The 21,423-nt window shown below is 36.6% G+C and overlaps 1 protein-coding gene across 4 annotated transcripts in view; it reads right to left on the bottom strand.

Moving 5' to 3' along the window:
* LOC130096982 (ankyrin repeat and fibronectin type-III domain-containing protein 1) overlaps window positions 1-21,423 on the bottom strand; it is a 90,093-nt gene that overhangs the window by 33,491 nt on the left and 35,179 nt on the right. For 3 of the 4 annotated variants that reach the window (XM_056263675.1, XM_056263676.1, XM_056263674.1), the window contains one exon: window positions 5,002-5,042. In XM_056263675.1, coding sequence (XP_056119650.1) covers window positions 5,002-5,042 — 41 coding nt within the window. Of the gene's footprint in view, window positions 1-5,001; window positions 5,043-7,033; window positions 7,320-21,423 lie in introns of those variants that run through there. The other variant, XM_056263678.1, reaches the window with a different exon arrangement.

The raw sequence follows: 21,423 nt of genomic DNA, 5'->3' as shown, positions 1-21,423 counted from the left end.
TGTCTTGCTCTCTCTCTCTCTCTCTCTCTCTCTCTCTCTCTCTCTGTGGTCATTGCCGGAATGCTGTAATGGACCGAAAGCGGCTCCCATCTTGTCGTTCCCTCCAGAATCCCACAATTCCACAGGGCGTCAAGATTCCAATCAGAGTGGAGACGGCCATCATGATGATTATTTATTCTGGAGCGGATCATGAGCATGTGAATGTGTCATACATTTATAGAAACAAACCACACACACACACACGGTAACACACAAGGGCGTGTGTTTGTGAGGAAGTGGTTTCCGCTGTGTCATCTCCATACCTACATCCAGACCGGCGGCCAAACGTGTGTATTTGCCTGTGTGTGTGAGTGAACAAGAGAAGACGATGCCACACACACACACACACACACTCACAAATGAACGAGATGCCAGGCGTGTTCTTTGCAATGATTTCGCGGGAAAGTTCCTCTGGCGGGGCTTTATTGAGGTGTGTGTGTCTGTGTCTCTGGCACAGCACTGTCGGGGAACCGTCAGACTTTTCATGGCCAAACCACATCAAACATGCAAACCACAACGCCAGCCCCTCCACACACACACGGCTGAGTCAACCTTTACACATACACACATTAACCACAAAACCAAACACTGAAACATGCACACTTATTAAACTTATTAGACTGTCTATGTGAAAAATGCTTATGTGGGTCAGAGAGAGAGAGAGAGAGAGAGAGAGAGAGAGAGAGACATTGCTGCCATATATCATTCAAGCTAATTCATTTGATTTTCTCCCTTTAGTTCTGTAAGCCACAATAACTAGTCTCAAAACTTAAAGCTTGTGTGATTTGTTCACAATTGGTTACTAGACGTTCAAACAGAAGACCACAAATGGTTACAGCACATGCATTTTTTTTCTCACTAATTCTACACCTAGTCTTGCGGTGACCACTAACAGTTCATTCACTGATTGCGTTCACTCACTGCACTCAAAAACAATGTGATTGGCTGAATTTAACTTCTGGGTGTAAGGCCACGCTGTTTTCGGATTTCGTCTGCATGCCTGACAAGACATTTGGCCAAAGTTTTGTCCGAAGCACTCAGTAGCAAGTAAACTATATATTAAATTGTAAATTACTTGGATGAAGTCTACACACATTTCCAGAAGTCATTTATATTCATTTAGTTTTGAGACAATTTGGGCGACATGCAGTCAAAAGTTTGGGATCACTGTTTTTTGAAAGAAATTAATACCTTCATTCAGCAAGGATGCATTAAATTGATCAAACGTGACAGTTATTACATTTATAATGTAACAATGATTTTTATTTCAAATAAATGCTGCACTAACTTTCCATTCATCAAATAATCATGAAAACAACAATATATCAAGGTTTCCACTGATCATAATAATCAGAAATGTTTCTTGAGCAACAAATCATCCACTGATTCTTGAGAGTCGGGACAAAACATGTCCCACAAAGAAAAGTCTAATTTATAGCAAAAATTAAGAAATTCATCATGTATGACATACTTACAAAGTTAAATCTAAAGGAACTGTATATACCTATCTGATTTTTAGAATAAACTTTTTTTATCTTTTTGGGGAAAAGTTGTTAAAATGTATGGTCTGTGGTTAGATGGTCCATGTTATTGCACTTGTCCTCAGCAAGAGGTTACAATATTAACCATCCCAAAAAACTTTTAAAAAGCTCTACAATTGTAAAAACATATATATCAAATAAAAAATAAGGGGTGTAAATATAAAAAACAATGCATGAAGTGAACATCAAACAATATTTTCCATAAATATCTGCCTATTAAAGTTGTGTCCTCAGTTTCTGTCAACTCCATCAGATTTTTTCATAAAGCTCTTTAAATCAGGAAATAGCATGGTCAGGTATATCCTTGAGGACACCTTTTCATCTCCCTGTCTGTGGTGAATGCAGCACTACTACACATGCTCTGGTACATTTTACATTTTTTTATATTTTAGACAAACAATGTCAATATTCCTATGGTCACAGCTGCACCATGTCAATACCATCTTTCTGTTAAGATACTTTTTTTAACCCATAGTGGATTGAATTTAAGCATTTTAGTGAGGTTATTGGGACAGCTAGCAACTGAGGAAAAACTACCTAGATGCAGTGTACAATACATGTTTTGGCGGGAAAATACATGCCCTTTCGTCAACTCCGTCAGACGTCAACTCCGTCAGGTTCTATGTCTGACGGAGTTGACCTATAAGCTGACGGAGTTGACAAATCCACCAATAACCTCTTAATGTGCGAATATAATATTATTTGTGAATATAGTGAAGGGTTAAATTGTTATTTCAGGGTTTTATTTACACATAAATCCACATACATAGCATGCATTACATTATTTAACCATACGCATGTCCGACGCCTGCTGCTCAAGGCATAAGCGCAGGTTAGACAAAAATGAAATCTTAAGTAAGCTAATTGAACCTGATTCTAAGCTACAGATTATGTGTTGCAGTATTGTTGTCAAGGAATGTCAATTTAAGATCACACCCAGTATAAAGTAGGCAGTGCAGGGCAATCACACATCCAACACACCCAAACACACACATACGCACACACACACACACACACACGCCACTTTAAAGTAAATGGCTACTTACAAAGGAGGAAAGGAAGAGGAGAAGAGATGGATGAGAAAAAGTAGAGCAGGAAGGGGTATAGGGGAGGTGGATGAAAACAGAGGGGGAGGAGGGCCCCTGGTTTCCCTTATTGTTTTTTTTTTTTTGAAAGTTGGAAACGGTGTAATTTATGATAGTTGGAAACGGTGTATGTGCTTATAGTTTGCTTTACAGTAAGTTCAATACTCTAATAACAAGGAGTAGTTTTAGTAGTAGTTTAAAGAGCACATCTGTTCAATAATCACAATGCACACATATTTTTTGTCAACACCGTCAGTTTTTCATCAACACCGTCAGTTTTTCATCAACACCGTCAGTTTTTCATCAACACCGTCAGATCTTCATCAACAGCGTTGGATGTATGTTTTTGTTTTTGTAAATTGTTTGGGGAAAAAATGTTCTTCCTTCAGTTTATGTTGTTTTTGGAATAAAGGACCATCTGATCTACATCATCTTATGTTTTATTTATTTAAGGAATTTGTTTTTACAATATTGAAATTAAAATCAAAGTTTGGAAATGCAAATATTTAGAAATCTGAGTTTTCAGAATAGTGTGAAATCACAACTTAAGTTTATATATTGTATTTTTTTTACATATCAGAGTAACTAAACACTATTACAATATACTTCAGAAATTTAGATTCTTTTTGGATTGGAAGAATTAAAATTGTATACTTTTTAGTGTGTCTGACGGAGTTGACACAAATCCAGTTCTGAAGGGAAACATGCTTATTTGTTAAAAATGTGTTTTTATTTAGAACCTGTTCCTTTACATGGTTAAATAGCTAAGACCTTTCTCTGCAGAAACATACAACTCTAATTGATATAGTGTGTATTTTTTTAAAAAGTTTTTTAAAACGTGTTTTGTCCCGACTCTCAAGAATCAGTGCATCATCATTAGATTGCTTCATGTGACGCTGAAGACTGGAGTAATGATGCAGAAAATTCAGCTTTGATCACAGGAATAAATTACATTTTAAATATATTACAACTGAAAACAGTTAATTTATAATACAGGTTATAATAATTACAGGTTTTTTTTACTGTATTTTTGGTCAAATTAATGCAGCCTTGGTTTCTTTCAAAACATCTTACTGTTCCCACACTTTTGAACAGTGGTGTATTTAATTGCTGTCAGTGTGAATTTAGATTTAGTGAAACTCATTTTGATTTTGTTGCTTTGCACAGTGTTTCGTTTTCAGCAAGGACAAAAAAATGATGACTCTTCATGTCCGCTTAGGACACGTTATTAGAGCCGTTTACCTGTGACAAGAACACACACAACCAACATAGCAATTAGGAAAAATGAAACCAACACTATATCCAATATCACTGATCTAGGGTGAAAAATCTCACAAAGCAGCTTTATTAAACCCACCCAGAGAGTAAAAACCAGACTACATCTTGTGCTCGTCCTCTGATCAGATCCGATCAGCGGTTCAGATATCATCACTCAGCCATTAGTGACAGATTTAGGAGATTTTTTTAATCTAGTAACCAAGGTAACACGGTGTTCTTGTGGATAGGAAGGCTCTCCTACGCCACATTGTGTGACAGTTTCATAAAGACACAGACCCTCAATAATAAGGCAATCCTGAGTCAATTTAACATGTCAGAAGCACTAAAGCATTAAAGAGCCAATGAAGACTCGTTTCACTCATTTAGTGTTGAGATGCAACTGCAACGATCCGTAACCTACGGTATACTTACACGATTACACAAGCAATTTACAGCGTTATCATAATACTATAGTAACACTATAGTAACCTGATCTTTAATGCACTCATTTCTGTCATGTTTCGTTTTTATTGACTTGTGAAGCCTCATCTTCACTCAATCATTAAGCTTTTGACTTTCGACTCAATTTTTATTATAATCACTTCTTTCTTCATTGATTATCTCTCAAGTTAATCTATGCTAATGAACCTAAAGCAGCAAACCACCTAACAACACACCACGACCAGAGAAAGACTGTATAATGAGTAAACGAGTCTACTTGCACGGATATTATAATGTCTTATTTATTACATTAAAGCTAATTAAAATGACGTATATAATATAATATAATAGGTATGCATTTTTTCAGTTGAGGATGACCCCAAAGGAAAGTTATGTCTGATTTAGCTTATTTCTGGTGCCAATAAAGTAAAACACTCTCAGACTAATGCAGTACTGTAATCACAGTCAGGTTGTAATACTCTAGATTACAGTTCATCTAAAACTAGATTATCTCTCTCTTCAGTGGGTCACTAGGCCCAATGACTGGAATGATTCAAAATGAAGTTTTTTTAACCACTTGTTTAACCCTAGCATCACCAGAATGAGAGCATGACAACGTGAGAATAAACGAGTCTTACCTTCTCTGACGCGGTCCCTTCCTGTCGATGGAGCCCAGACTCTGAAACACACACAAACACAACATTTACAGAGATAGTCATTTCAAAGCATTATTATAACACTAAGAATTCTTAATTCTGATTGGCCAATAGCAACATTCTGTTTTGTATAATGATACTAAACTGTTAAAATGACTGCTGACCCACCAATTTCCTACATATCTGTGCTAGTTTCATGTCTCATGTATTCCTCCACACACTTTCGTCTCTCATAATCCAGTCATTTAAACCCTTCATGGCAATTTATTGATTGATTTGATAAGAAGCCGTGACATAGTTAGATGCTCTCCAGCACCCTGCCAGCGGTTTCATTTGCAATAATGTCTGGATACATTAAACATTACTTATTCAATACATTTAACAATAGTGGATGGATGGATAGATGGATGAAATGGGTAGAAAGACAGAAGGCCCTATTTTAACGATCTAAGCGCATGGTCTAAAGCGCACGGCGCAAGTGCACTTAGGTGTGTCCGAATCCACTTTTGCTAGTTTAACGGCGGGAAAAATGGTCGGCGCGCCCGGCACATGGTTTAAAAGGGTTGCCCCTATTCTCTTAATGAGTAATGGGTGTGTTTTGGGTGTAATGTGCAAAAAAACAATCAGAGTGTAATTTCCCATTCCCTTTAAAAGCCAGTTGCGCTAGCGCCATGGCGGATTAGCTATATACATGGCGCAATTTGCAAGCGGAAAAACTGACCGCTACTCCAGAGCGCAAACGGATCTGCTCGTGCGCGAGGTTAAAGCGTGCAAGCAAACCATCAACGGGACAAGCCGGATTCCACCATATCTTTATGTACACAATATTAATCTTTTACATTGTAATCCTTTTATTTTTATTTGGCATGTTTGTGTGCTGCTGCGAGTCCCTGTGTGTGTAATAAGCAGTGTGTACGCGCGCTGTGGACCCGCCTATAGGCGCATAATTACAAATGCGCTCTTTAAATAACGAAAAAATATTGCGCCATTGACTTTAGACCAGGTTTTTGTTGGTCAATGGCGCAGTCTATTTCAGTTGCCTCAAAATAGCAACGCGCCAACAATGCGCCGGGCGCACAAATGCATTTACATTTGCACAACGTGGCGCAGGACGTGAAAATGATAACTGCGTCAGGCTGAAACTAGCAAAAAACACTTGCGTCGCGCCTGGCGTTGCATTGCGCTGAGTGTATGATAGGGCCCTGAGAGACAGAACGATAGACTGAGAGAACAATACATACAGTAGAACGATATATAGAATGATGGACAGTAACAGACAACAGATATGACAGAACAATGATAAAACGACAGATAGAATAATAGATAGAATGATAGACAGATAGAAAGATAGACAGAAAGAACAATAGACAGAGGGACAGACAGAGCAATAGATTCATAGAATGAACAATGTATAGAACGATAGATAGTAGGATTGAATGACAGATAGATAGAACGATAGAAAGATAGAACGATAGACAGACAGACAGATGTGGTGACATTTGAAATGGTGTGTGTGGTTGTTTCAAAGGTAACAGCTGGAGACAGGATGATCACTGCTGCGATTCTGACCTTTACCTTTGAGTCTCACAGACAAAAAAGACACCGAACATGACATCTAAAGTATGATGATTATACAATTATACAAAGTTGTTTAAACACCTGTTAACCGCTGATAACATCTGTTAACCACTGACACTGTGTTTCCACCCGTTTCTCCAGTGCATGAGCTACTCAAGAGCCTCCATCACAGTGCCGTTAGTTGTGAATGAAATCACAGAACATCATCATCTGAGTAATTTTACACCTGAGCACCTCAAACCAGAGGAATTACACACTCATCAGAGCAAACGAGTGCTGGGATCAAATAAAAGGGTATAACTTCTCACTGAGAACATCACTCAACACAGCATGTCTACACGCATCATGAGTGATTAGGTAAAGTCGTTTAACAAAACTACTAAACACACACACACACACTCTTCAACAGCCTTTAGACATTCCAGTGATCACATACCTGTGTGGTTCCAGTTTCACCTGTCGCACTCGCTTTCTCTTCACTTAATTTGAGGCTCTTCAGGTACAGACCAACTAAAACACACGCCGGATTCTGTCTATCTGTCTCTCTCTCCGCTGGAGGTGTTCGAGGTTTTTTTTTTTTTTTTTCACAGCCCGTTTCTTTGCTACTGCTGACTTGGTGTACTTTAATTGTGGTTGCCAGGCGATAAGCTTCACTAACTGTGCAGTAAACAGAGAGAGAGAGAGAGAGAGAGAGAGAGAGAGAGAGAGAGAGAGAGAGAGAGAGAGAGGTGTTCTAAATGCTGCTGAATACTAATTGCTGCTACAATAAAAGTTAAAAAACAGGCCACACTTAGTGTTTGTTAGAAAGTTGCATCATATAATTGTGGAGCAAAATTGTGTCACATTTCACATAATTTTTTACTCATGCGCAGGTGCCGTACAAATCTGTCTTCAGTAATTCACAAGCTAGTTTTATTTTCCATTTGAAATTACCTAAAACATCACCTGTCAAAAGTCACTTTTCCTGCATGTAATGTATATTTCTATTTGACATTTCATTAATGCAGAGGCGCAAGTGAGCAGGTATGAAATATTCATTCATTCACATCGGCCCCCGATTCACTCGTTTATCTGTTTATGTGATGCTGTTTCTCTTTTGTTCCATTGATTTAGTTGAAGCGCATCATTAACAGCTCGTCAAATATTCCTCCAGAAGCTTCTAGACGAGCTGCTGAATGCAAGCAATTAAACTGTAAGAAATGGTCCAGCAGATGAGGAAGCAGCTGTGCATGAGAATTTGTTGTTTCTGAGAATGAGCTGCTTTTCTGTTTGCTTTACTGTGAATGAATCTGATCTTCAATGACTTCACTGACCCAACTGAGATATTACAATAGTTGTCGAATTTGTGAATGCATAAACTCTGTTTCATAGTTAAAAAATAACAAATATTCAACATTATGTTAAAAATGAATGATTTTTTTTCTTCATAACATCTAACTCTGAAAAAAGAAAATAATCAGTTACAAAAATAATAATTTGCGAATTAAATGTAAATAGTCAACTTCTGATAAAGTAGCTGACTACACTATAAAAACACTACGCTACATAAAATTAAAACATTATTTTACAAAATAATAAAAAATGTATGTGTATTATTATAATAATTATTATTTTATAATAATGGAACTGAGACCTTATTATAAAGTGTTAACGAATATACTTATATACGTTTTACTTTACATGTAATATTTCATATTTCAACATATTTTCAGCACTTTTTATATACTTTACATATAAAATACTGACAATTTTTCAGTGTTTGATACTAGACTCATTTTAATTGTGAAAGAAAATTTGATGCATTAAAATATAATCATAAAAAAATCTAAATTACAATAATGATGTAACTGAAATATTTTCTTAAATCATTTTAAACACACAAAGTGTGTTTAGTGATAAAAAAAATATTTATATATCTATATTTATAATTTATAATTTAGATTTAAACAGATCCAGCTTTCTAAACTCCAGGAAACAGGAACATTTACAATTCACTATAGAAATCTTAAACAAAGCATTTCCATGACTTTTTCCATGACTTCCATGAGGTCGTGTTTACACACGGCAATTCCTAGTTTCTAGTCAGGTTGTCTAGTCAATCTACAGTCCCTAAAACACAATCACCCCCCCCCCCCACACACACACACACACACACACACACACACACACAAACCGCTCACTTCTGTGTGTTGTGTGTCTATAGGAGGGCAGAACTACAGAAGAGATGCCTGCTGAGGTTGCCATGGTAGCAGTGTCTCAACCAATCCAAGAGCTCCCATAATGCCATGCAGGGATTTGGGACACTGGCTGGGCATACGTCAAAAGAGAAGGTTAATGAAACTAATGATGAATATATTATGAACATAAACACATGCTGTGAGACTCACGTTCTGTCTTTTAAATGCGTTTTAGTTAAATTCCCAAAAGCCAGAGCCTGATACTGTAGCTTCCCGTCTCTGGCAGACACATATTCACACCCACTTTAACTAAATGAGGTTGTTCTAGTATGAAATGGAAAATTGGAAACATTTGCAGCACATTATATGAAATGGAAAATCTAAAAGTGTTTCTCTCTCTCTCTGTTCGTTTGCCATAATGATCCGCAGTTTAGCTCCCGTCTGCACGCATGGCTGTGCGCTTATTATAATTGAAACTGCTCTCCAAAACATAAGACCTTTTATAATTGTTCTTCCATATTTCTCACTGAATTTCTGTTTATTTTAGACTATAAAACATATAGAGTAGCAGTGAAAAGATTGGAAACACTTGACTGGATTTATGTTTCTCATGATTTTAAAAAGCCTTTTGATCTAAAAGCTTCGGCAAGTGTGAATTTGTTTAGAAAACTAAGATTCAAGAACATTTAAAAGAATATTTATATATATGTAAATATATAATATTATGTCTGATAAGAAATGGAAGTGTTTGATTTATTTGTTGAGCAGTTTTTCTAATGTAAAATAACCACACACACACACACACACACACACACACACACACACAAAACAGCTATACAATTAAATGAAAGAGTCAAAAGCTGTTTTTGTCCACACACACTGAGCCGTAGTTCTAATCCTCTTTTCTCTCAAAAATAATTACCTCTCAATCGATTAAAAAGACCCAAAAACTGAATGTGTCTTTTGTTGGCATATGATTATTACCCAATTTAGTCCAATTCGTTCCAAAAATTCATGAGTAGTGATGAGCAAATGTGTGATGGCGTAGTGTGACAGGAGTAGTGATGACAAAAATGAGCATTTGTTCAGCAAGACAAGCACACTGAAACTGACATGACATTCAAACCATCAACACGAGGGGGGAAATCTGCTTCAGTCACTCACTATGTCCAACTCAAGAGAGAAATGGACAGTATTTATAACTAATTTCCTTTATAACTACCAGATGTACATACTTGTATGCAAAACAGACCAAAATACTTGCCATTATTTACTTAAAATATGGACTGGTACATTTATGATTCTTGTATTGTTTTTTTTTTTAAGCTTCAAAATGTCAGTTCCATTTATTGTAATTGCAAATAATTGCAAAATACAGATTTGGAGGATGAATAATTATAATTATATTTTTTGGGGGGGTGAACTATCCCTTTGAATGAAACATTATGAAACATTAAACAAGTATTTACAGGGTTCTCACATCTTTTCAACAATTAAATCCTAATTCCAGTCATTTGTTATATCAACAGCAGAGCTGAACTATACATAAAGCTATATTCTTTTCAGGATTTTCAAAATGCCCATGACTGTTAATCTAATTTTATTTTATTTGAAAGCTAATTTAAATTTTCCCTGAATGTATTTGTTTGAATGTTTGTTTCAAGACCTTGAGAAGCTTGTATTTAAAATCAATAACCTAAAAAAAATTAATAAGTCAAATAAAATAAAATAACCCTAACCCTAAAATAAATCAAATTAAATAAAAAAAAATTCCCTGATATTTTTAGTTTTTCAAGACCATGAGAAGCCAGTATATAAAGAGTTACCTAGGAAGAATAAAAGATTCCTCAGGGTAAGGATGCTGAATAAACATCGGTTTATGCTTGTGTATTGCATAAAAAATAGTAAAATAAAATTGCTATGTTTTATTGTTTGTTAACACCATGCAAAGCCTGTATTAATTTTTTTTTTAATTAAAATAAAATAAATAAATAATAAAATAAAATAAAATTCCCTGATAATTTTACAGTTTTTCAAGCCCATGAGAAGCCCGTATATAAAGAGCGACCTCGGAGAAATGAAATATTCCTCTGGGTGAGGATGCTGTGGAAACAGGGAATGTGTCGGAATGAAAGAACCGCAGATCTGCGCTCATTGTCACTGGACGATTAACATGTCGGTGAAGTGAGTCACAGACACAGAAAGCTCACGAGTGTGTCGTCGAGCATGTGTGTGTCTGCTGATGGGTGTGGATAGCAGCATCTACCACGGCCTGCGGTTACTGTGGGGAGCGACTCAATGCTACCCATAAATCTCTGCAGTGTAGCCACCTCAAATCAGGGTAATGGGGCTAGAAGACATGCTGTCATCCGCATGATGAAGTCATTCGCATGCAGACCGATGCCAGTCGCGGCGGTGGGTCCGTCAGACACCACTGATTTACTGACTGCTGCGCAACGGCCCGTATCTACACTTACAATCAGCTTTTTTTTTGCTTTATTATGGGTGTGGGTCTCCATATTGAATGTCTTTTCTCAAAACAATGACTGTGACCGGTCCAGCGCACAGCCAAGACCACAGAAATCAGTTTAGGTCAGCTTTACATGTTCTCTTTCTCACGGATCTCTCTGTATATTTTCCTTCATTAGTATTAAACGAGCCATCAGACATCAAACATTACTCTGGCTGATCGTGCTGGTGTAAAGTGTGTGCTGAACTTTCTGCTGAAATCCAAATGAAAAGCGAGATAAAAAGAGAAGGAAGGAACAGAGTGACAGACAGCAAAAGAAGAACTGGATAAGTGGAGACGGGTGTTGAGCAGGTTATGATGGTCCAGGTCGCCCCTACTGGAGGATGCTGGAACTACACCATCTGGATCCAATGACTGCTCTTCAAACTCAGTTTCTTTTGATTCAAATATTATTATTGGAAGCAACATATAAATCACAAATCGATTGATGATCAATCCTTGATTAGGAATGAAAACGAACAGTTCTTTCCAGGTATTATCAATGCATAACAGGTCTGTTCTGTTAGGTTGCTGTACAGTAAACAATAGAGACAGAGAGAGAGAGAGAGAGAGAGAGAGAGAGAGAGAGAGAGAGAGAGAGAGAGAGAGAGAGAGAGAGAGAGAGAGAGAGAGAGAGAGAGAGAGATATATCTATAGACTGCTAAAGTAACAACACACTTTCTATACACACTTTCATACATAGAAGCTTTTAGGGGTTAAAGTCATTGGATCATTTTATGGATTTAGTTTGAACTTTTATTTCATTTTTAATTTGAATTAAATGTTCTGAATTAAACAGCTCGTAAACAATTTATCACTAGAAAAAAATGATTGCATAATACTTTCATCTTTAACAGGTTAAGACATTTCTCCTTATATAGAAGAACCTTTTTTTGCATAAATGTAAATCAAAACTCTATAGAGTTCTATATAGAACCCCATTGCAACTTTTGTTTCTAAGAGTGAAGTATTGGAGGAATTAATCTGAAATAATTTATTCTAAGATCCAGTTCATATCCTGAAGTTCTGTAGCTATAATAGTACAATCATTTACCTACAAATATTTTGATGCAGCCACAAAAATATTCTAGGAAAAATAATCTACATGAAAAGAGGCCTCATATGACACACTAAAGAAACTGCAGTAAAACGACATGAATACCTAAATAAACTCAAGTGGTGATTTGTTTACTTGTTTGTTTTCTTTAGCAAGCATACATGCGTGTCTGATAGGCTCTCTATCATGTTCCGCGCACAGGGTTAGGAGCGATCTCCAATTATTTGCTGACACAAGAGGAAAACTCATTTTGGTTTGGAGTCGGGAGCCAGACATGGAGACAGACCGAGAGCCTGAGTAAAAGAGAGAGAGAGAGAGAGAGAGACGCTCTGATTCACACCTCTCCATTCCCACGGTATTTGGTTTGTTTACGTGCCGCAGTCAGACACAAAAACAGTCACATAAACGCAGACGTGCACAACAACAAACCACACTCAGTATCGAAGCCGAATTAACAGCAAAGAATGGCGACCAACTCGCCAATATGACTTTTGATCTTGATTGTACAAATAAAAAGGAAATATTAGAAACACAAATTTTTTTGTGGTGTTTAATCAAATGTTGACAAAAAAATCCTTTTTAGCACATATTGACATTTAAAATATGCAGTCTTTTTCTCTTTTGGGAGACGACCAAATATATTGAGGACTCACCCTACACTGATTTATGTCCAGTGGAACGTGAATGTCCCTGATTCAACCTGCAAACAACTATCATGGATGATGACTGTGTAACTTCTGCACCACAAAATGAAATTGTAAAAAAAATGATTGACAGGATTATAGTTGTCTAGTATTCACATGAATCACTCTCTCCCCGCCGTTGACAGAATTTTCCGGCACTCCACGTTTTCACTGTTATACGGTAGGGGGCGCTATTACACATCTTCTGAGTCTCCGGATCAAAACACAGGCGAAGAAACAGAAGCAAGCGATAGAAGATTGCTTACGCACATATAAAATATCACAATCATCAAACATTAAAAATCATATAAATCAAAACTGCCTAACGTTACCGAATGTAATGTCGACCCAGGAAGAGGTATAGGACTGTGCAAGTGTTGCGGAAGCGTTGTTCAGTGAAAGAGTTAAGCTGTGATAAGCAAAAGTATGTTAAACTACAAAAAAATGAACTTTTAAGAAATAATAATCTGTAAAATAAAATAAAATATAATTAAATAAATAAAATACAGAAAAATAAAATTATAAATATTAAAGTAAAAAAATTCAATTAAATGCAGAGTGAACAAATCTTGGTTAATCTTTTCTCCAGTGCTGTTTATTTCTGCGTCATGGTGGCTGATGTGATCTAAAACCCAAACTTGCTGAGTACCTGAAGCCGGAGCGCGTAAACACACACAGACAAGGACGCAAACGCACTCACACATGCATGGCATTTCGGAAGAAAATACCACAGACTCCACAGCTCAGCAGAGCTAATAAATAAAGGGGTCGGGGCGCCACCTCAAACCTTTCCTGTGTGTGTGTGTGTGTGAGGGGAGCTCTTTGGGAAACGCACAGGTCTAAAGTTGCATCACCAGAGCATCAGTCTCTCTCTCCTTTACTGGCCGTCTGTCTGTAACTGAAACTCTGAGCGCGCTCAGTGACCTCAATGAGTTCTGCGCTAATGAAAAAGACAGTGACAGTGTGTGAGGGAACATTTGTGTTTCAACAGCTCTGAAAAATTCCCTAGTTTTTATTTTGGCTTTCAGTTTCAGTTTAGCTTTAATGGTGAATAAATAGCAGGACTGCCAAATTTAAATTACATTACATTTGTCTAAGTGCTTATATATGTTTAACAGCATTTTATTTCTTAACATTGTTTGACATTAAACTTCTTTATAGTTTTTTCTCTTCTAAACATAATCTTGTTAGCAAATATAAACTTTTACATTTACAGTCTCTCTCTTCCGGCAGTGTTATTTTAATATCACTGATATACTATTATAGTTTTTGTTAATATTATTAATTATTACAAAAAATTTATATTAATTTTAATTTAAGTTTTTGTAATTTTGTTGTGATTTTGCAATTTATTTATTGATTTATATGTCTGTATTGTTTTTATTAAGATTTAGTTTTTAGTCTTAGTTATTTTAGTACTTCAGCTTAAACGAAAATGCAAAAACTAACTAACTTTATTTCAGTTAATGTTTAATTCAAGCAATGAAAATGCTCATGACATCATCTTGCACTACAAAGATTTTTGTCCAATCAAAATCTTTCTAGAATGAGAAAGTCCCTCCCCCTGCAACAGACCAGCAAGTAAAAAAAAAAAAAAAAAACATGGTTCATGTCACAGCCAACTAAACTAAAACTCTTATGACTAAAAAAAAGAAAAATAAATAATATGTCCTAGCCAAATTTAAAAAAAAATGTGAAACACAAGTTTAAAAACATGTACACTCACAATCCAATCATATCAGTAGCTTAAAAAATGCAAATAAACCATTTTATTTGGCAGTGGATGACCTCATGGGGCGCCATGTTGAGATCACATGATCTGCTGTAAATCACAGAATAAATTATTCATGGCTCTCTATGAATAGATTTAGTAACTAAAATCTTTTGCACTACATGTCAGTATAACTCTAAAGGCCAATTCACACATCGCCGACAGACACTTCGTCTGGTTTTGTCGGATCAGTGTGCTACCCCTACCAGCGTCTGTTGCCATTGGTCGGCGCTTGTTTGCGCTGATTGAACATGTTGAAAAGCCATTTGACGGGTCATGTGATGTCTGAGAAGTGACGTACTGTAATCTGCTGCTGGTCTATGTTGGTGCGGTGTGAATTGGCCTTAAGACAACCGTCATGAGTCAACAAAATACTTGCATATGCAAACTAGCAGGTGCTTAACTCTGAATGACATAACCGTTTCACCCGTAATTTTGATTTGTTTTCCCCCACAATTCCTAAAAAAACGTGTGCCAACAGCAAGATTCATGGAGAACATCGGATAGGCCTTACAAGAACAACTGCACATAACCATGGCACATTCCTGCATCCATCAAACAGCGATCTGCCCCAAAACACACACACACACAAATATTTATTACAGCACACCAGGGGGAAATGCATCCTACGATGATGAGCACATCCTCCTGGCATCCCGACCATCCCGTATTTGTGGTAAGCATAAGCATCTTACTACAGGCGCTAGTCATTTAGCAGATGCTTTCATCCAGCAGCATCACACAGTTGTAGCAGCTCGGGGTTAAGTGCACCGCTCTACAGCACAATAGATACAGGATCTCTGTAAATCTCCGGTTCATGGATCGAACCCACGCCAGGGTTCAATCTGTAACCTTTGGGCTGCAAGCCCAGATCCGTAACCATGACAGCACTGCAAACACACACACACTAGTAAATGAGATCAAATCACACCAAATGAATTCAATTACATCCAAATCATTTAATGTTCTCACATAATGCAGATCAGTGTTATTTGTACGTGGCAGAGACACTTGGAAGCATCCTTTTACACATTTAAAATCAAAACATCTTGTTTGCTTTCCTGGTTTATTTTGAGCTGCACATCAGACAGAAATTAGAGCTGGTTTATTTAATAAATTGCTGTAGGAAGCTTTCATCTAAGTATTAATGCATCTAAATATTAATGCATTAATCAAATTAACTAGATGCATTAGTTGTGCTAAATCAATATTTAATAATGCTAAAACATTAATGTGCAGTTCAATAAAATACCATTCATATATGCAACTAATTGTGTTTAATTTGACCAATTAATCAGCATCTTGTGTAAATATCTTGATTAAAATTGAAATATTATGGATTATAACTGACCAAATTTACCAGTCACTTTTTGTTATCCATTTTATTTTATGAATTGCTATTGGAAATTTGCATCAAAATATTAATGCAGTTAGTCAAATTAACTAAATGTTAATAAATAAATGAAATAATTTGTGAAATGTGGTCAAATATGATCCATAAAATCACATAAAATGGATGTTATTGCCAAATGTACTGTATATTTGAATTATATTTGATGTTATTAATAGTGTTTAATTTGATGAACTAATCTGCATTTCATGTACAAATTAACATCTTTGGGAACTTTTGGGATATTGTAAGTACACAACTGCAGGAAATATATCACACTGTGCAAGTGATTTTTGGATATTGTACCTTTAATGGCATTAAACATATTTAATAATGCTGTCAATACGATCTAATCACATAAAATGCATGTTAATGTCAAATTTAAAAAGGGACCATGTGGTTGTTTAATTTTCTTAATTCTCATTTCATGTTTGAATTTCATTTGACTAGACATTTATATTATATTATTTACAGAATATTATTTATCATCTCGGGGTGTGGTGCCATTGAGGCATTCCTCACACACACACACACACACACACAGACATGCGTCCGGAACAAAGAGCCGTGGGCCAGACGCCAGGGATAAAGAGATATCAGCCCTCTCTCTTTCACTCGTTCTCTGCAGCTCTCTGTCAACCCCTCCATCCCGGCTTTAGCGTCCTTTCATCTCACTGCTGCTAACTTTCCACTCGCTCTATATCCCTCTATCACTCTCAGAACAGAGAGAGAGAACGACAGCCAATCAGAGCGCTCGGAACGCTGACGCTATCGCTGCAGAACATGAACACAATTTTCCCAAAATTCCAGAACGGAAAAAACTTTAATGTCCCGCTGAGACCCGGATCAGACCCTGGAATCTGGGGGATTTGAGATAGCGAGCCCGATCTATGAATGGACACACACCTGTGTGTGTGTGTGTGTGTGTGTGCTAACAGATAAATATTATGTTCTGGTGTCTTAAAAAGGGACTGTACGCTCAAATACAGTGTGTTGGTCCTATCAATGTGCGCATGTGTGTGTTTGTGTTACTATGGCGGCCTGCATCAGTGTAGTCCATGCTAATGTGTTTTTATACTGGAATATTGAAGCGCTCTAAAAGTAGCAGCAGAGAGGCTTTCGCCTACGCCAATGCAGGGACCTGCTCCATGGAAATTAGCAAGCGCATGTCCGTGTGTGTGTGTGTGTGTGTGTGTGTGTGTGTGTAGACAGGTCTCAATACATTCCATTCCTGTGTTAATGGAGGCTTACGGCGGCCTTTGAGTGTCTGTGTGAATAAATAGAAGCCAGCAGCCCAGAATACCTGTTTCCTGAACAGGATTATGCCAAGAGCGTACACACACATTCATACACAGATTCACATATTGAGACATACACACTGACCTGTACAATATCTTTACATTTCCATTAAAGTTTAAAAATGACATGCATGATAATTGACAGATGGTCGCCTGCTACCTAGATGAGTTAACCAGAGTTTGGTGGATGTCACCAGAAGAGGCAAAAAGCTCCAGTTATTTAAGTAGGGGAAAAAAGTGCCATCAAACTGAATTCTTGTTTTCTTTACCTGTTATACAGTAGCATTTGATATATTTCAATATATTATATTCTATACTTGACTAGAGTGGGTTTGGAAAGGAAAAAGAATATCTAAAAGTAATTTCTATAAATAAATATATAAATAAATAAATGTAAATTTAAGAAAGAGTTTCTGACACTGCTCTCAAATACGGAAACATTGGAAAACAGGGGGAAAACGTATATATAATGGCCTAACTCCATAATAAATAAATACATTTAATTTAATACGTTTCTGACACTGTTTTTTAAAACATAGAAACATGGGAAAACATAGAAAAAAACTTACAAAAAGTTGTAAAAATGTCCCTGTTATATAATAAATAAATACAAATTTTTATTTAAGTACATTTTTAAAGAAAAATGTTTCTGACACTGATTTCAACATATCTAAAGCTCAAATCGGATTCAAAAATCCAGTTTTAGCTCTCCAATGAGAAAGAATGATGAACTGAATGTTAGAAACTGATTGTAATTATAAATTTAGTTCACATACAAATAACTGTTAAATAAATACACACACACACACACACATAATGCTAACTTATCTCAATCTATTGTCTAATGAACATCACACACACACACACACACACACACCTGTCTCAGACAGTGCTGAGAGCTGTCTGCTTTCAAAATGCTTGTCTGTCTGCTGTAGTGAGTGATTCATGGACACCGTGTGTGTGTGTGTGTGTGTGTGTGTGTGTGTGTGTGTGTGTGTTTGTGTGTTATCAGTGTCAAAGACATGCAGGACATGGTCAAGTTCAGCCTCTCTCTGTCCATCTCAGACATATCAGCTTCTGTCGTCAGGAAGAAAGTGACAAAGTGGAAAAATATGCAGCATATTTTCTGTCCAACTAAAAAAAGGTTATAAGCCCAATGATTCAATATCAATGATTCATACGTAGCAACAATCACTCTGGCACGTTAGCAAGATTGGTCTTAAAATAGTGCTGGAACAACTTCTGCTTGGTCTAAAAGTTTAGTCACTAATTTTTTTTTTTCTAAAAGTCATTTATGGTCGGCTAGTTTTTCATCCTTTGCATTGCGGCCAACAAAACAAAAATAATATAATTTCAAAATGATTTTATGAAAAAAAGAGTTGCTACGCCTTGCCGATAACTGATAAAATTACAACCAAGGTTTGAGGTTTAATTTAGAAAACAGCCCTGGTATTACATGATATTCTCACATCAATACAAAGCAGTAAACAACACAATTATGTATTAATTGATATGTGAGTATAATTAGAAATCAACATGAAACTGACATTTGGTAACTAGTAAAGCATGTTTTTCCATGTCACAAAACTTTCAGTGTGACATAACAAATGATTCACAAAATATACAAAGATTTAACTCAATTCAATAGAATGATATAATTACTCGCATCTGCATTATATTTACAAACGCTCAAAGGCAAACAGCTCATATGAGCGCGCACACAATCACACATGTGCACACATACGGTCTGATATTTAACATTCCATTTATTGAATAACTGGTGTTGTCATGACAACAGTCCAAAAGACGGAAGATGAAAAAAGACAAACCCTGAGATGAGATATACGTGCGCATGTTAACATCATCTTTTAATAGACTGGGTTGTTTTTGGCTGTTTTTGGAGGTTGGCACTTTTACAAGTCAGAAATCCATCTTTGTTTAATACACAAATAAAAGACATGAGCATAAAGGGATCACATTACTATGATTTATCTTTGAAACGGAGGTTGCTTTGTATGCCTAACTAGCTATAGCTGTCAAATGTCGGATTTGATTCCTTCATTAAATTGAATCAGATGGACGCAAGCTTGACACCTGACACCAAAATAAAGTTCCAAATAACCTTCATACTGAAACTTATGAATAAATACATGACAACTGTAAGAGCAAGTGCTTTGAAAAGCATGTTTTGCCCAGTTAATGTCCGCCTTTCTAGCACAAAATCTCAGATAGTCTCTGTTATCTCTATTCTCTCTGGAAGATCTTTGAAGAGCGTCTGCGTCTCTGATGGTGTCAAAGTTCCTTCACACTCGCCTGGGAACGTGTCAGGAATGAGAAAGCCCTAAAAAACATCTTCAGTGATGTTGAGCCCATGACAGCTGGAAGAATAAGACTGACAGACAGAAATAAAAACTAATAGTCTATGATACGCCCCAATTATAATACCACCCTGGAGCTATAAGAGGAAGTAGATTGTTTTTAGTATTAGATATTTAATATGGCAACAAGTAAGACTGAAGGATGTAGATAAAATATTTCAATATTTTTAAAGGGGTGGTTCGGAATTTTGGACATCGGGCCTCATTTACAAGTGAACCTTAGTGTTATTTATCAGTAGAGACATTTAAAAAAAAAAAATCAACCAGTCGTCCCAGTTGCGTAGTTGGCCGGTGCTAGGCTAGCGCGAATCAATGGTACCAGTTTTAGCCTGCCATTAAAACAGTTTTACCCACTCCACAGTAAACTAAAAGCACATCATTTATAACGCCAGACTATCGATGTAAATGTCTGTTGATAGAATAATGTTAGAAATCAAACTACTCAATGTAGTTTGACATATCAAAATATATTTCAATGATCGCATTACATTTACAGGAACTAGTTTCTCAGCAGCGGCGGAATTTTACTTTGCTCCGGGAGTAGTACTGTGCCGGAAAGTAAACACAACAGAATCGCACTACGGAACGCCAAGTTAGCTAGTAGTAGCCTCGATTTTGAAACATTCGATCAGAATTGAAAGAATTGGCAAAATGGTTATTCACTGTATTTTTAAAAATTGTACAAATAAAAAAAAAAGATGGTCAACAAAAAGTTTCCACAGATTTCCAGTAAGAGATCCAGAAAGGAACCAACTGTGGCTTCTTGCTGCAGGCTTGGATAAGGAGACACCGACAGAGACACTACTAAAGGCCCGAATTTGTAGCGATCATTTTAGATCAGACGACTTTGTACAAAGTGATCGAAACGATAAAAAGTCACTGAGTTTGAATGCAGTTCCAGCCGTCTTTCCCGATGCACCAACAGCTACAGATGATGAACAGGTAATAACTTTTGTTAGGCTATTCTAACCTCTAGCTAATGAAGCTAGTCTTTCATAACTGATAGATCGACACTGACAACGTTTGTGGAGATAACGTTACAGTTCAATGCATTGTGGAGAGTGACACTATAGTGTAACTAACGGTATAACGTTAGTTATTTTATGAATTGGTCCAACAGTCTGTCAAACATTGTAGGGCTATTGTCTTTACAATCGACTAAAGTTGTTTATTTGTCTTTATGTAATGTGTAGCAATACATTATATTTAAATATATATATCCGGCTCATACATGTATGGTTCGTTGAATAACACACATTCCTCATCTTCATCGTCTTCAAAGTCGAAACATTGTCATGGCTTTCAAACGTGGCCATAATTATATGTCTTGTTGCTTTATTCTTGAAATAAGCTCTGTTTCTGTAGTGATGACGAGTGTCAGCGGCAGGTAAATACACTTGCGTGATTGTCATGTGGACCGGCTCTATCGGTTGCCTAGGTAACATATCACTCCGCCGCTGCTGTAGACTGTGCTGATAAATACAGGGAACAAAGTATATTGCAATGCGATGAAAGGGTAGTTTGATTTCTAACATTATTCTCTCAACAGACATTTACATCGAT

This window comes from Rhinichthys klamathensis, unplaced genomic scaffold (assembly GCF_029890125.1).
Source record: "Rhinichthys klamathensis goyatoka isolate OS25496 unplaced genomic scaffold, OSU_Roscu_1.1 h1tg000209l_1, whole genome shotgun sequence".
Taxonomy (NCBI): Eukaryota; Metazoa; Chordata; class Actinopteri; order Cypriniformes; family Leuciscidae; genus Rhinichthys; species Rhinichthys klamathensis.
This window is presented reverse-complemented; position numbering and strand designations above follow the sequence as displayed.